The 17315-nt window shown below is 41.8% G+C and overlaps 1 protein-coding gene across 1 annotated transcript in view; it reads left to right on the forward strand.

The window, feature by feature from the left end:
• The first annotated feature begins 407 nt into the window (after positions 1-407).
• The window catches only part of LOC117460601 (aldehyde dehydrogenase, mitochondrial-like), a 41799-nt gene continuing 24891 nt past the window's right edge, over positions 408-17315 (forward strand). The window contains exons 1-8 of the mRNA XM_071205803.1: positions 408-623; positions 3106-3210; positions 4678-4818; positions 5347-5426; positions 10226-10337; positions 14579-14707; positions 14796-14909; positions 16069-16171. Of these exons, the coding sequence (XP_071061904.1) occupies positions 507-623; positions 3106-3210; positions 4678-4818; positions 5347-5426; positions 10226-10337; positions 14579-14707; positions 14796-14909; positions 16069-16171 (901 nt within the window). The 5' untranslated portion in view covers positions 408-506. The remainder of the gene's footprint in view (positions 624-3105; positions 3211-4677; positions 4819-5346; positions 5427-10225; positions 10338-14578; positions 14708-14795; positions 14910-16068; positions 16172-17315) is intronic.

Here is a 17315-nt window from a genome sequence, read left to right on the forward strand (position 1 = left end):
AATACAAAGAAAGAATGCTAACTATAGGTAACATAAGATAAGAATAAACTAGTTTAAATGATTTGTTATTGGTCATATTCTAAAGATGTTTGGATTATTGAAAAGTATACAGCTCCCTTTCATGAGTGTTGAGAGCTGTATCCATAAATTCATGTTGTGCTCAAAGTGCACCAGATTGATGCATTTCACTTCAACATTTAAAAAAATGTTGGAGCATAAAAACTGTAACTATAAGTATCTGAAATAAATATGTGTACTGAAACAAATACCAATATTGCATTGTTTTCTTATGTGCAATTACTTCATTCTGTCTTTGTCTTTTTCGTCCTGCATTTATTGTGCCCCCCTCAGAAAATAACTGCCCCCCCCCAGTCAAATTGGTCTAGAACCGCCACTGTAAGGTCAGGAACCGCCGCGGGCACGCAGCGCGCTCCCTCGTGTGTGTTTGTAATAGACAACCGACTCGACACTGCTGGTTTGTGTCGTGTGTGCCACAAACAATCATCATGCTCCGCACCGTGATTTCTCAAGCCCTTCCTAGACTGAGTCGGCCCGCTGTGTGTCACTTCTCTGCGGCCGCCATCCCTGCACCCAACACCCAGCCTGAGGTCCACTACAAAAAGGTAACAACGGTAGCCTCCATACTGCCAGTACTGTGACTCAGCTGAACTTTGGTCTGCTTCAAAACCAACAAGTGCTTGTTAATGCAGAACTGTAGAAGTGGGGAGTTGTTGGTCACTGGAGTTGTTGTGCTCATTTGTGATTTTATGTCGGGAAACGTGGATCCAGACTCACTAACTCTGATAAACTTCCTGCTATGATCAATGGGCTGCCAAACTACGGACACGTTCAAATGTAGGCCAACTGCACAACCCCCTGGGAGATAAGTTTCACATGGGGAGGTTATATAAGGATTAACAGTAAGACTTCGTGCTATGAAAACGTGTGCACTGTCCACTCCTGTTTGCAGACTTTGCTCTTCTGACTCCTGCCTGTAGAATTCTGGCCATGCAAGTTGACTTTTCTATGTAATCTAAATAATTTTCTTCCCTATCACACACATTCTTTATTTCATACGGGTTAGGGTTGATCTGCTGGCCACAGAGCAGCCCCTGGACCAGCTGGAGGGTCAGATCCAAAATCCCTGCAGATTTGCAAATATACAAAGAGATGTCTGTCTGCAGAGACTGTTAGTTGTTGCATTGTTTCCAGCAGGTGTGTGGATAAAAACAACCTGTTACTGGAAAAAGATAAGGGCTGGGCGTCATTGCCAAGTATTTCCTTTGTCCTGTATGAGATATGGAGACATTATCTTTTGTTTTGACAATGCCTTTTTGTCATATTCCCCCACCCCTGAAATAAGGTCATATGAGGTCATATAGAAATTGTATTGATTGGTGTAAGGGAAACTTCTGTGTAGCAATGCAGTGGGAGTCACCGACTCATGAAGGAGACACAGGACGAGCAGGAGTTCTGATGTCAAACACTGAGATTTAATACAAGCATCGGCCGGAGAAAACCACATCACAAGTCACACAGTCAAAAGTTCTGACTGCTCAGGTGGGTTGCCATGTCAATTCTGACTCTCTTCTCATCTTGGCAGACCTTTTGATTAGCTTCACTCAGAGTCAACCCCCATATTGGGGAAAGCATCTGTGAACACCTGGGGGGCACTGAATCACTTTATCTGACTCTATGGCTCCTATGCCACAGCTGACCGTTCCCATTCCTTAAGACAGATAACAGACTTCGGCTTGGTCGTAAAACGTCAACAGGCCGAAAGGTCAAATATCTTAGGAGTAAGGAGAATTATTCTTTGACACTTAGGAGTAAAGACAAAATTAATCCCTCACAATTGGGATAAACCCCTTGAGATGCACCATCTCGTTTTCAAGGGGGTCCCGACAATAGCAACAACTTACAGACATACATAAACAAAAAGACAAAAAGCAAAACATGACACACAAGACAACCCACATACAGTCTGTTAAGTGAAATTCAAGCAATGCACACAATCATTACAATTTGAGACAGTTAAGCAAATCAGTTTCATCAATATCAGTTATAACAAGTACAGACCAGCTGAAAGTGAGATAACAATGCATGTTTAAATAAACCCAATGATGCAAGAGATCTAATAGCAGCAGGTAAAGTGTTCCAGTCTGTTGGGGCTTTAAACATGAACGCTCTTCTGCCAATCCATTTTTGTGCAGAGGGGACAGAGAAATACATCTGAACAGAATGTCTAACTTGATGTAGGGTACAACATACTGCTTTAAATAAGGGGGATAGTTAAGATAAATGCATTTAAATATCAGCTGAAGCCAATGCGTGTGTCTTCTTACATTTAAAGAAGGCCATTTAAGTTGGTTATACATTGTGCAGTGATGTGTACGAAAAGGACAACCAAGAACCAATCTGCATAGTCTGTTGTAGGCTATGTTGAGTGGAGCAAGATCTGATTTATATGCATTTTGGTAGACAACATCACAACAGTCCATAATCGGAAGAATAAGTTGAGAAGCAATTCTCTTTCGGACACTGAGCGTAAAACAATTGCGAGAGCGGTGTAAAACACTGATTCCGTAATTAACTTTTTGTATTACATGCTTTATATGTAGTTTTTAAATGAAAGTTCAGAGTCTAGCCATACACCAAGATATTTAAAGCTATCAACTTCATGCAGAGAAGTGCCATCCCAGTTACATGTTATTACTACATTAGGTTTGGATTTGAGCTTCTGCCTGGTACCAAAGACCATGTGTCATGTGAGCCATGTGCATATTTTGTCAGTTGACCGTTTGTCGGTATGTCGTGGCAGTTTATGGCATTATTATTTGGTTACACCCAGAGCCAGTCTTATCTCTATAATAATCCAAACAAAAACTATTCCTCATACCTCAGCCCATATAACATGTTTGATGCATACATGACAGATTGGTGGTTCCAAGAAAATTGCATTTACTTTATTGCTCCACCTGTAGAGACTGTGACATGAAACAGACTAAAGTGGTTGAAACCAGATCTGTCATTTTTTAAATTTCAGTTTTACAATGACTTTGGTGAGAGCTCTGCCTATTAAAATCATCAACTTTAATGTTTCAGCTGTTCATCAACAACCAGTGGCACGATGCAGTGAGTGGGAAGACCTTCCCCACCATCAACCCAGCGACTGGGGAAGTGATCTGTCAGGTGGCAGAGGCTGATGCGGTAAGAGACATTCATTTCTGTCCCAGTGAAGGGGGAGCTTTGACTGGAACGGGAAAATAACATTTAAAGGTCCCACGTCATGCTTTTCCGGTTATTACCCGTCCCCTTGTGAGTTATGTAGCTTTTTCTGCATGTAAACTGTCTGCAGAGTCACAAACCCTCAAAGTACACCCTGTAGTGAGTAAAACTCTAACACAGAAAATACCTGTCTCTGCTGCCCCAGAACGCCTCGTTGGACATTTCTCTTTTTACATTGTTTTCTTCTTATAGTGTAGTCAGTACAGTGACGTATTGGGTATAGTGACGTAACATCTCTGCAGATTGGTCCAAACTTCTTCACACACACTAAATATAAAGACGGCGAGACGCGGCGGGGCTCAAGCTGGGCTCAAGCTAGGCTCGTTCTGAGCACACACCCAACTTCAAAGTGTGTGTGTATGCTCAGGCTGAGTTCAGGTGAGTTTTGTGGTGTATCGCTGTCTCGCAGCCCCCACGCAGCAACCAGGAAACGACCCCAGTAATCCAGCTCACACTGTCCGCAGAAGCGAGCCCCGCAACGTGTCGCCAACACGGCACCCAGACCCCACGCAGCATTCTCATCTGTTTGTCATTACTGGTGTCATTTCCTGGTTGCTAACAAACGCCATTGTAACACATAAACACTGATGTTCCGCTGTAACGGTGGTGGACTCATCGGAGCACAATGGGCTCATAGGGAGGGGGGGTGCAGGAGCTCCAACAAGCCGTTTAGGACAGAGAGTGAATACACACACTATACAGAGATGCTGTATGTCATGAGAAACCAATGTGAGTTTGGAACATTGAACAATGTCAATCTATTCTAGTAGACCTCAACAATGGAATTAGGATCAGTAGAAATGGCCATGACATGGGTCCTTTAAAGGGTAATTGTACGGTTAAAAACTGTTCCTCAATGGCGTCTTTCAAGCAGGTTGCCCATCACTGTCACTTTAGAGGAGGCGCTGTGGGAATTGTAGTCTTTTATAGTGTGTTGACTACAGACGTCAAAATTAGGTGGCCTTTCTTATCAAAACAAAAATACTGGCTCTAACACATTTTATTTCTATGGATACCCACACCTCTTTACAGAGTGCCCACTTCATGCTTATCACATGCAGTATTTTGCTTAAATCAGGCAGTTTTTCTTTAAATAATAAATGTGTTTTTTGTCGCCTTTTCTTAAAAACTGCACATTTGTATATTTCTGCATGCTGCTTCCTAGAGAGTCTTTCATAAACCGGGCATGGCTGTAAAGCTGAGACTCTGGTGGATTTGATGAGCCCAAATACTCTAGGATAATCACAGCGTCGGAAAATATTTGTCTATTAAGTTTCTATGAGAATTTAAATTAAATGTATTATAAAACTTTACGACCACAACTTACAGACAGAGCGCGTTTCGAAGGATGTATGGCTTTTCAAGAATGATCTTTTCTTACATTTCCAGGCCGATGTAGACAAGGCGGTGCAGGCGGCACGTAATGCCTTTAAACTTGGGTCACCATGGCGACGGATGGATGCCTCTAATCGCGGCCTGCTACTCCACCGATTGGCCGATGCCATTGAGAGGGACGCTGCCTACCTTGCTGTGAGTAATTATTAAATGTTGAATCCCAGAACAAATCTGAACCCATTTCATCCTAAATTCCAGGATAGACCAGAGAAGAACTGCGATACTATATTTCTTGTAAAGTGTTATTTCTTTCTTTTGGTCATGTCGTTATTGAATGCATATCTTTTTGCACATCATTAAATCAAAAAGAAGATGGACCAAGAATCAAACAAAATTATCTTTTCTTTTGTTTCAGTTAAACAAAATTGGTAACATAAGTATAAATGACTTGAATATATACTTTTTATTTGGGAAGGGGAAACCTTCTTACTGATTACTTTATGTTACTTTAGTATAACCTCACTATCAAATGCAATGCAAGTAAATGCAAGAAAAAATGAATTACCTTAAGATGTCACAAACTATTTTATAAACATATAGGTTCACCTATGAATTAAGATAAGAACAAATGAACCAAAGAAAGTGAAAACCATAAAGCAACAAATGATTGCGCAGTTTAAATATCGTCATGCATCTTAAATTGATCCAGCGTTGTTTGCACAGGCGCTGGAGACCATCGACAATGGGAAGCCGTACGCTGTTTCCTACATGGTGGATCTGCCCAACGTGATCAAATGTTTCAGGTAACAACACACAGCACATGTCAGAGCTTGATTTGGTGTTATGTAACACTGCTGGCTGCCTCAGCATAGGCGGCGCGTGAGGCTCAGGTTTGGGAAGGCTAAATCACTTTTTTTTACCTGACGCTGCCCGCCTCCGGCGTCTATAGAAAAGAGATCAACTCAGTGAAAGCACCGCCTGCTGAAAAATCAGAGCTCAGTGTGCGGAGTTTAAATCTATCAAGTCATATTACAGGATAAAGCAAATACAGTTTAAACTGCTGTACAGAGAAGACGCCGACGTGTCGCACTTATCATTCATATCACATTCAATCAGATCATATAATATCATAGCCTATATTATGTCCTTATCTGACTCAGCTGAGCCGTATCTGGCCGTGCAACACTCACAGTATCACATACTGTATGCAGAAGTATTATTTTAAGCAACACATTAGGTTGACGAAACACTCAACTCAAATGTAATTAAAGTCAGATCCACTCGTGTCTTAGACGGGGCAGTGATATCATAAAACTGTTACGCTTTCAAACACTCTGTAGTTTATTTATTTTGTAACCAGTTGTTCTGTATTCACCTTGCAGGTGGCTTGTATCCTGGATTATTATGTTTAAGTCATGGATGACTAATATTAGACAAATATGAACTTTAAAGTTCATATTTGTCTAATATTAGTTTACTTTTCATTGATGCCTCTAAGGCTTTTGACCGAGTTAACCATCATAAACTGTTTTTAAAATTGAGACAAAGAGGTGTGCCTAACAGTATAATTAGGATCCTGGCTTATTGGTATGCCAACCAGAGCATGCGGATCAAATGGGGGAATGCAGTCTCGGCGCCATTTGGTGTTGGTAATGGAGTCCGCCAGGGGGGCTCCTCTCACCGTGCCTTTTTAATATCTATATGAATGATCTATCAGATGATTTAAGTGTCTGTAAAACAGGGTGTGTGATTGGTAATGTGATTGTAAACCATCTTATGTATGCCGATTATCTGGCAATTGTTTCTCCTAGCAGTGCTGGTTTTCAACAGTTGCTAAATGTTTGTTCTGATTACGGAGTCAAATTTGACATTAAATACAATGCTAAGAAGAGCGCTGTAATGATCTGTAGAGCAACAGGGGATAAGAACCTTTGTTTTCCAACATTCTATCTGTCAGGACAGGTGCTGTCTGTTTGCTGTAACACGAAGTATCTGGGACACATCATCACAGATGAAATGGCTGATGATGATGACATGTATAGACAGCGGCGTGTCTTATATATACAAGCCAACATGTTGGCTAGAAAATTCTCTTGGTGTTCAGATAAGGTTAAGGTGAACCTCTTTAGAGCGTATTGCACTCCTCTCTATACTGCCCCCTTGTGGGTCAAGTATAAGAAGGCGAGCCTCCGGAAGCTCCAGGTTGCATATAAGAGAGGCTTCTCAATACTCAAATTTCCCCTCCTCGACTCCTCGACTCCTCGACTCCTCCGGTAGTGACCCGGAAATGAATTTCAGCGCGCCATTTTGAAGGACGTCTCATTTCTCTAAATGCACACCGAGGATCGAGCGTCGAGGAGGCTCTCTGGAGGAGCTATAACCGAGGATACACTGATGGTTCCTCCACGGCTCCTCCGCGGATGCATTTCCGGGAACGGTGGAGGCGTGACGCACGGCCGGACTTATCTCAGCCAATGACAGCTCTGCATGCATCCCCTGGATATTATTTTAGAAACTGCTCTCATCGCAACGCGATGTTTACAGTGAGAACAGCTGTGAGGTCCTGCAGAAAGCAGAGCAGTGTGTAAAATATATCACTCAGTATAACAGGCCTACTCTCTTTATTTGCTTTAGTTTAGTAGATATCTACAAACAAAGAGTCGATATTTTTCTAAAACCATTTAGTGCTTCACATAATAAAATACACAACGGCTGTAGCCTGATTATGCTTTAGGAGCTGTAGGTGTGTGTGGTACAGTGTGTAGGTGTGTGTGTGGTAGGTTACAGTGTGTAGGTGCGTGTTGTACAGTATGTAGGTGTGTGTGGTACAGTGCGCAGATGCGGCGGACAGACAGGTCTCCGTTGGTTTGGTGTCCTCTGCTTACTTTTAATACTTGCAAATACAACTTTTGGCCTGTAATTTCAATTCCCCATTTCAGCGACCAGAGAGAGGGGGGGGGGATATATCCAGTCTCTGATTGTGTTACGTTATTATGAGAGTGCTCTCATACTTTAAATTGCATATATTTATATAAATATATTTGTGTGTGTGTGTCCGCATCTGTAGCCTGGTATTGCCTCATTATACCGCACTCTCAATGAATTCAAAGTAAATATGTGGGGGAACAATGTTCAGCTGATCTAACAGAGATTATAAAATATGACAAAACACTCGACAGCTGATGCAGCTGTTGCCACGTAATAATGAACGGACGTCGCTTTAATATGACCGCTCAGAGGAGAGGAGTTCTCATTTTTTTAAACGTCTGCTGCTTCCCCTCCTCTCTCCTCGGTTCCCCTCCTCGGTCCTCCGCTCGCATCTCCTGTGGGCGGGTCTAAGTATCGAGGAGGGGAGTCGAGGAGGGGAGTCGAGGAGGGGAAATTTGAGTATTGAGAAGCCTCTATTGACTGTTTGCGTATACTGCTTAGAAAACCAAGGTGGTGCAGTGCAAGTGAAATGTTCTGTAATGCACGAGTCAACACGTTCCATGCTCTTTTGAGAGGTCTGATGTACAAATTCATCTGTCGATTGAATGTTTCTCATAACTCTGTCATTATGCTGCTTTCAAATCCGTGTCTCAGTGCTGTACGATACCAGTCACCTCTGTGGAAACATTGGTATGGCTGCCTTTTTTTAGTTTGTATTTGAGTGTTGTATGTTTTGTAATAATGGACCAAGAGTCTCTTTAAATAAAGATGATGATGATGAATGAAGTATGACGCTGCGCTGTCAGTACACTTGTCCCTGTTTGTGATTGGTCAAATGTTGCTAACCCCACCCCTTTCACGTGAACGCGCTCTCAGCTGATGAGAGAAGCCCTGGGCTGAAGTCGAATAGTCCATTTAGCTTAGGAACCTTCCTAAAGGAGTGAAATGACCCGGAAGTCCCTCAGTGGCAGCCATGATAAGTGCCGTTCGAATACTCTAGAATGATGAGAATGATAGGAAAGGAGGTTTCAAACTTCCTTTATAACCTCCTTTAGCTTAGGAACCACTGGACTTCCCTAACCGGCAGGAGAAGCGAAAATGCTGCCCCACAATGCCTTGCAGTCGCAGCATTTGCCGTCACTCAACAGTCGGCCGTTCACGGAAAAAAACGATTATGACGGAGAAATTATATCATGAAAGTTACGGTGCTTATTAAGCTTTTTAAAACATAGGTGGTAAGTTGCCAAAGTGCTTTGTTTTGAACGTTCATCAGTATTATAATCAAAGAGAGAAATATGAACCTTAGTTTTTACTGAAATGATCAAATAAAGTCAACATTTCAGTCTTCACTGAGCTGTGTGGGGTTTGTTCAACTTTTAAAAGATGTTTGAATGGTGATATACACAGTGATAGATGTTAAGGACTAACGTTTATAATAAATACATCTGTATTGATTTTAAGATCTTTAGTTCATACAATCATACGTATTGGGATCATTTGTATTAATGTGGACCGGAGGGAGAGGGTGACGAGCAGTTTCACTTTCCTTTTTTATTTCAATTCCAACTTTGGTCCTGAAGAATATGTTTCTCTGTTGTCCACGTTCATAAAGCAAAGCAGCAGCATCAGAGCACGGTGCAGAGTCTCTAGATGAGTTTACAGTAGTCCCTCGTTCTTATTAAACATCCATGTTGTCGTCCGCTGTATAGAAAATTGTGGTTTCCATAGTTTCCCCACAGCAGCAGACGCACACAATGACGTCCGCTGGCGCATCATAAACACGTCGGATAGTGAAAGTGCATTCGGATTCTCTAAAGTACCGCAGTCTCTTCTCCTAAGTCCTTTTAAATTCTCCTATCCACTATCCCTTAACCCCGTGACGTTTCACTCAGAGGTCAAGGAATAGACGATAGGGTTAGAATTTAGGAGCTGATTTTTAAACTATCCGACTGCAGCCCTGGCTTGATTTACCGAGTTGATATTAACCAGCGTCGAGATCTCGTTTGTTAGTTTAGATAACTCAAACATATCCAGGGTTTGAACTGGCTTCGTAGTACAGGGCACAGGTGGCTGCATAGCAGCGCTAATGTCAAAGACACAAACATTATACATTATATTTTTATTTTACCAGGATGCAGTGACACAAATATTTGGGAAGGCTTAGCCTTCCCTAGCCTACAGCACCGGCCGCCCCTGTGCCTCAGTCTATGGACGATACTGTTTCATCATCTTGAAACCTCCCCGACCATCAGTGGCACTGCCCTCTCCGGTTCAACAGAGCCAGGGTTTCTTTGCTTTAGCTGGCCTGAACCCCTCTCCAGAGATAACACCACACAGGACATTATCAGCTGTTAAAAAGGGTTTTATTTATCAGGCTCTGTGCAGGTTACATAAAAGGGGCGTTTTTTCATTTGACTCTTCTACCGCACAAAATTGACGAATCGCCGCCTATTTCTGTCTTATAAATATCCCCTCTGTTGTCACTTTCAAAGTTCTGCCTCTTTAATAAAGGCACTGGCCTGAAAAAATAAATCACAAAACTCACCTATCCAGAGCTGCTTTTAATGTCGGATTTAATGTTTGGTGTTTTTTGTATACCCGTTTTAATGTTTTATGAAATATAACCTAACCAAACAACACAGATATTGAACACCTATGAACCTGCTGTGTTTAGGTACTACGCAGGCTGGGCTGACAAATGGGAGGGGAAGACCATCCCCATCGATGGAGACTTTTTCTGCTACACCCGACATGAACCCATTGGAGTCTGTGGACAGATCATACCGGTGAGGGGGGGCAGGGAGAAAAATGGAAATAACATTGCAAATTATATAAAGAGAGGAGGAAAAGCATTTTAAATATTTGCCCAGACTATATTTCTCTGTAGACTAAGCACTGCTGCAGAGGAAAGCATTTTACCCAGATACACTTACACACGGAGAAGCAGTGAGGTTCGAAGAGTTCCTAATTCATCCATTGCAAACCTTTAGTCGGATTCCATAGATTATATATAAGCCTGTAAAGAATGTTGTGGATACGTATGGTTACAATTTACAACTCATTATTCAGGGTTATGCTACATTTAGATCAGGGGGGAGATTCCCAGTCGATCGCGAGGAGTGTCTAAAAATAGAACAACAATATTCTGTTTTATCGTTAATGTCCTATAAAATAATCTTCCCGTGCCAGAATAATGCACTTGAACGCACCAAAGCTTTGTGATTGGCCGGCGTGACCCCATGTGTGGGGGCGTGGTTGGTGGGCAGTGGGCACTATTTCGCTGACGTTGTCCGTGTCAACAGGAGTGACAGTCCGCACACAAACAAGACCGCAATTATGGCAGAAGCAAAAAAGCCCAAAATATATATTTTCACCCCGAGTGGGAAGATGATTATTTTTGTATCTATTCCAATTCAAAGTCCACCTGTCTCATCTGCAATGCGAGCGTGGCTTTATCGAAGAAGGGTAATTTAGGAGCGGCATTTCAAAACAATGCACAAACGCTACGAGACGGAATTCCCTCCAAATTCTGCCCTACGCTCCAAAAGGGGAGGGGCCTGAAAGGACAGCTAAATGCACAGCAGTCCATTTTCACCAGGCCCAACAACAAGAGCAAGGCTGCTTCCATAGCATCTTATCGTGTCAGTCACGTTCTTGCGAAACACATGAAGTCTTTCAAAGACGGCGAAGTAGTGAAAGAAGCATTCCTGGAGGCTGCCGACGCGCTTTTTGGGGACAGTAAACAATAACAGTAGCATTTCAACAGGTTTTTGATATAATAAAAACTCAAGTTAGATACCGTTATTAATCAGCTGTAAGTTTTAGTTTGTTTGAACTTATTCATTATAATTATTGTACAAAATGGTATAAGAATGCAAACTTAAATTGATTATAGTCTATTATAAATTCAGGTTAAGAAACTAGTGTTACTTGCATCCTATTTTAAAGGCATTCTTTTTATAATCAACTAAAATGCTACAAAAAAGGGTTTGATTCTATTAATTTTGTCTCTTTTATTGCACTTTGGCAGCAGATTCCTGAGTAGCTTCAGATCTGAGTTGTCTTATTAGTAAGCCTAATTTATACTTTTGTAGCAACACTATTTTTATATAATGGCAAAGAAAGGGTTCAGAGTCTTTTCCCTGTATCATATGTGGCAGCACTGTTCAATGTTTCTTGAAAACATTACCCACTGTAGTGACGTGTGAATAAACTCCAACTCTGTATCAACAACACTGTTGTGTAACTTCAGTTAAATACTTGTGTGTAGATTAGAAAGAGGTAGATAAAGGATCTGCAGTATTTTATGAGTATTAATCGTACAAAGGTCAGTTTTATACAAGTAGAAGTGTGTATTTACCTGGTAGTAGGCTGTCAGTAATGGCTACGCCTCTCTATTTGGACTGGTAGATCTCGGCAGACTGGCAACTTTAAAAGTAGCTCTCGGTTCAAAAAAGGTTGGGCACCCCTGGTCTAAGTGAACGGTGACTGTAAAAACTACACTGCGCATGCTCAGAGTATTTTCCTATTTAATGTGTGTGGCAAAAAATAATGACCATAGGGGCATAGTGCTGCCATCCCCACCATACGTCATCTCACATCATTCAGAGCTGATTGGCTGTAAGTACGTGTGCCGCGAAAAGTGTGGTGTGTGAAGAGGAGAGAGAGAGCTGCAGTGAGGCGTCCTAAAACCAGGAAGTAAGCTGCGCATGGCTTCCCTCCACAAAAAAGCAACGAGATTTCTCCATAGGATTTTAGAAAATAGCTCAAAATAAGATCTGTGGGAAACGTAGCTGTTAGATAAATGTACGTTTTGTTCAGCCGGATAATATCCACATGTCTACCCTACTTTTATCATTTTCGAATCATAATCTATTGATTAGATTAGATTTATGATAGACTTTTGAAACTACAAGAAGATAAGGAGGACTTTTACAAAAAAGTAATAGAGATTTTTGTCCAGAAGGATAGGCAATGGACTTAATCTTCAAGTCAAGGTAAGACTGCAATTTTATTGAAAATGGGATCTTACTAAGAGAGAACAATTCAATATTTAAATGATAAAATTACATTTTTTGGGTATCCTTCTGTTGAACTGTCTGTTTAAAATTAATTGAAGCATCAGACAAAAAAAGCTTTTTAAAATAATATAATATTTTGATTTAGGTCAAAATATAATATTTGTAAACCTGAAGAGTCAGTGCCAGCGCCTCGCCAGCCATGAACATCACTGCAGAAGCTTATAGACATCTAAGTTGTTTGTGCCCCACCACTTTTTACATATAAAAACGCCACTGGGGACATCTATAATAGCCTGTACCTTAACAGCCACAGGGCAGACCTGACCTTGTTCCACTTGCTTCTAAATACGTCACTATAGCCTCCCCAAACTCACATTTTGCCAAATTGAGTGTGAGGGAAGCTGAACGCAAACGATCAAAAATCTCACTCAGTCTTCAGATGCTCAAGCCAGGTAGATGAATAGGCCACAATATCATCCAGATAAACTTCACAGTTCCCAACCCCACATAAAACCCTGTCCATCAGCCGCTGGAAAGTGGCGGGTGTATTTCTCAACCCAAACGGCATAACCGTGTACTCCAAAAAACAATCTGGTGGGACAAATGCACTGATTTCAGCAGCACGCTTAGCGAGGGGGACCTGCCAATATCCCTTTAAGAGGTCCAACTTTGAGGGTTTTGCACAGGGTTTTGTCTACAAAGACAGGTAAAGTAAGGTAGCTCACAGCAAGAAGAGAAGGACAAGATACTACACTGAAAGTGCGAACACAGCACAACAGGACGAAAGATCTCAACACGCGCAGAGTTGGGAGTAGGAGAAGTTGAGTTGCCGAGAAACTGCACGGCTGCAGCTTAAAATGCTCCCGTCTCCTCAGGCGGACCAATCAGCCTGTCGAGGGCAGCCAATCAGCAACCGGACACTACCTGTTCAATCACACGCAGCCACACAAACACAGAAGGAGGAAGAAATATCTGCACACAATACACATAACGACCCAGGGTCGTAACAAAAGGATCTGCAGTATTTTATGAAGTATTCATCGTACAAAGGTCAGTTTTATACAAGTAGAAGTGTGTATTTACCTGGCAGTAGGCTGTCAGTAATGGCTACGCCTCTCTATTTGGACTGGTAGATCTCTGCAGACTGGCAACTTTAAAAGTAGCTCTCGGTTCAAAAAAGGTTGGGCACCCCTGATTTAGATTATTCTGTATTTCCTTGAAAGCCCACATCATATCTGACTGATGTTTTGTCCTTCATACACTCACCACTGATCCACTACAGCAGTGGTTCCCAACCTTTTTTGTCTGTGTAGTGTACTCCTTGAGCTGGTCTCCCTTCTATACGAATGTCCTCACTCATCTGTGAAGATATGCCTACATTTTGTCTTGTGTTAAACCCTTGGTAATCGTATCTAACCCAACGGCTCCTTAAATAAAAATCACTGATATCTTTATTTATATTGTACATATAACTCACCCTTAATACAAATGCATTTAAACTTGACATTTACACCGATTGTGAGTGAAAATTATAATAATAAAGACTCACTTCTAGCAGTTTCAACATGTTTTTTTAAGAGCTCTGAAAATACCCCACGCAACCCGTTAAGTACCCCTAGGGGTCCCCGTACCCCCTGTTGGGAACCACTGCACTAAAGAGTCAAAGCAGAAGCCGGTGGTATCACAATGTTTGCACTTCTTTAATATGTACGTTTTACTGTCACTTGATTCAGACTCCAAAAAAGACAAAAGATTTGATATCACAAATCTGATAATACATGTATAATTGATTTGAGCAATAGCAAACAAGGAACAGTGGAGGGGGAGGGGGAGGAGTGTAATGGTGTGATCATTAACCAAGTTTAACTAATTGTTAACTGAGGTTGAACAAATGTGAACTTGTTGATACAGGGAACGTGCCTGGAATTGTTTGTCCCGCAGGCTTTAGTAGAAGTGAATGTAAAATGAAAATGTGTTGTGAACATATTTACCTCTTCTCCCTGCAGTGGAACTTCCCTCTGCTGATGCAGGCCTGGAAGCTGGGCCCTGCCCTGGCCACTGGGAACACCGTGGTGATGAAGGTCGCTGAGCAGACTCCGCTCACAGCTCTCTACGTAGCCAGCCTGATCAAAGAGGTACTCATTAACAACATGTCAGGGCATGATACTTTCACCAGATACACATTAAGACCATCTATCATGTGTGACGTGTTTCTGTTTCCAGGTGGGCTTCCCTGACGGTGTTGTGAACATCTTGGCAGGCCTGGGGGCGTCAGCTGGGGCTGCCATCGCACGGCACATGGATGTGGACAAGGTGGCCTTCACTGGATCCACAGAGGTAGCACCAACTTAATGTACTGCTGTCGACATGCTAAAACTCATTCAAAAGCTAACCGGTATATTGTGGGCAAAAAGATATTTGACCCTGATCGAAAGGAACTTATTTATAACACATACTCTTAAGATAATACTTGTTGATGTTGTGTTTTTAAAGAGTCCTTCTTAGGATTGTCCCTTTCCTGTAGTGTGTTATATACAGTAGGTTGTTGTGCCTGTAAATTGTTCTCCGGGCAGATGTCACTTCTGTAACATATGGACATCACAGCACAATTGTAACATAGTGACATCACTATGTTGCAATTGCGCTTCAACTCATTGTACATGATAGGCTAAAGGACGGGACATCTATAAGCAGTTGACCCATTACAACAGAGCAGACCGGTTAACCAATCAGAGCAGACTAATGCTAATGTATACACCGACCATATTACGTCCAAATCAGTCGGGCATTGTTTCTGATGGCAACGTTTCTGATAGTGCTGTGGGTCTGCTTTGCCGATATGACGTCATATCGGACGCAAATCTGGATCAGCTCCGTTGTACCCCCGTTTTTAGAGATTTGGGTACGGAGGAAAAGAGAGAGGGTTTTATTTTCTGACGCTGCGTGAGTTCCCTGACACACCGGGGACACATATTTATGTATAAAAGACATCAAAAAGTGCATTTTGCATGATAGGTCCCCTTTAACCTCTGACCTTGAATGTACATTTGTAAAATTCTGCTTTTAAACTGAATACATCGTTTCAGATTTAATCAGTTCAAAAGCTTAGAGTAAATATTCACCTGTTTTTTTCTGTACTCTGCTCTTAGAAAGGGCATTGATTAGAAAGTTCAATCAATAGTAGGAATATTAGTTTACTTTTAGATTTGGTAGACCATATTTGCAGTGGAATATTTTTGCTATATTAAGCATCTGTCATCAACAGTGGGCTTTAAATCTTCCTTCTTACAAACATTAAGGGAACCTTGATGATAAGCTCCTTCTCCACAGAAGGCAAACATACATTACAACACCATCATAAGGAATATTTGCAAAATAATAACTCACCCTGCCGTGTCAGCTTTTTACAAATTCTGTTCCAATCTGTTAGTTTGGAAATGGCATTCTAAGTCAGTTGATATAGTATTTATAGCACTAACTCTATCTGTCTTATCAGGTGGGTCATCTGATCCAGCAGGCGTCAGGCGGCAGTAACCTGAAGAAAGTCACTCTGGAGCTGGGAGGAAAGAGTCCAAACATCATCCTGTCTGATGCCAACAGTATGTATTTTCCCTTCCACAAACATTCGAACACAGAAGGTTTACAGTTGGTTTTTGGTATTTATAATAATTCAGTTTGGGAATAAATGCACAGCTAAAGCAAAGTCTGGCCATGTAAATATATAAAACCTGTGATGCTGTTTGCCTTTGTCTGGTTCTGTATTTCGTAAAAGAGCTCTCACAAAGCGTAAGAACAATTAAAGGGTTACTTTTCTGTAAGACTTGGTGAATTAAGCAAACATAGACATAGCTATTGTGGAGGGATGTTTTCTGGTATATCAGGGGTTCAGTATCTCAACCAATGACACTTTGAACCACCACCCTTCTGATTGGTGGAGGACCGCTCTGCCTCCTGAGCTACAGCTGCTTCAAGTGACCTCCACTGGATTTATTTCTTACTGCAGCATTAATGTTTACATGGAGCAGCTGCATAGGATGTTTATACGTTTGTGCTGAGCGTGTTAGCTTTGCTTGACACGTAAGTACTAGAATCCCTCCTCACATGCTCTCCCTCTCTGCTGCTAGAAAGAGCGGTGCCCGCACAGCGTTTGGAGGCAGGACCAAACCATTACATGTAAATAGAGGGGGGTGTACAGAGGCTTTGGATGGTTAACTTTTGGAAGAAAAAAAGTGAAATGAATCGTAAGTTATTGAGTACATTATCAATTGAACGTTATATTAACGTTAATTATTGATGATTGATGAAAGGTTACTTAATTTTTTTTTCTTAATGTTCGAAAAATGTTTGCCCCATGTCAACATTAATGGTGCCGTACGAAGTTCATCTTATTGTCCCATTGTGTGGTGGAAAGTCTAACCAGCTAATAGTGACACACCATTGAGTTGCACTTGTACATGAATACAGAAAGTAAGAAATAAAACCACTGGAAGTCACCGTGTGTTAGGGTCTATCAAGAGAGGACACTGACAGATGTTTGAGAGAGTATTTCAGGTGTACTAACTGACTTTGTCTATCCCCCCCAGTGGAAGACGCAGTGGAGCAGTCCCATTCGCTCTGTTCTTCAACCAAGGCCAGTGCTGCTGTGCTGGCTCTCGGACCTACGTCCAGGCAGACATTTACGATGAGTTTGTGGAGCGGAGCGTGGAGCGAGAGCTAAGAGACGAGTGGTGGGAGACCCCTTCG

The sequence above is a fragment of the Pseudochaenichthys georgianus genome, chromosome 16 (genome assembly GCF_902827115.2).
Source record: "Pseudochaenichthys georgianus chromosome 16, fPseGeo1.2, whole genome shotgun sequence".
In the NCBI taxonomy this organism is placed as follows: Eukaryota; Metazoa; Chordata; class Actinopteri; order Perciformes; family Channichthyidae; genus Pseudochaenichthys; species Pseudochaenichthys georgianus.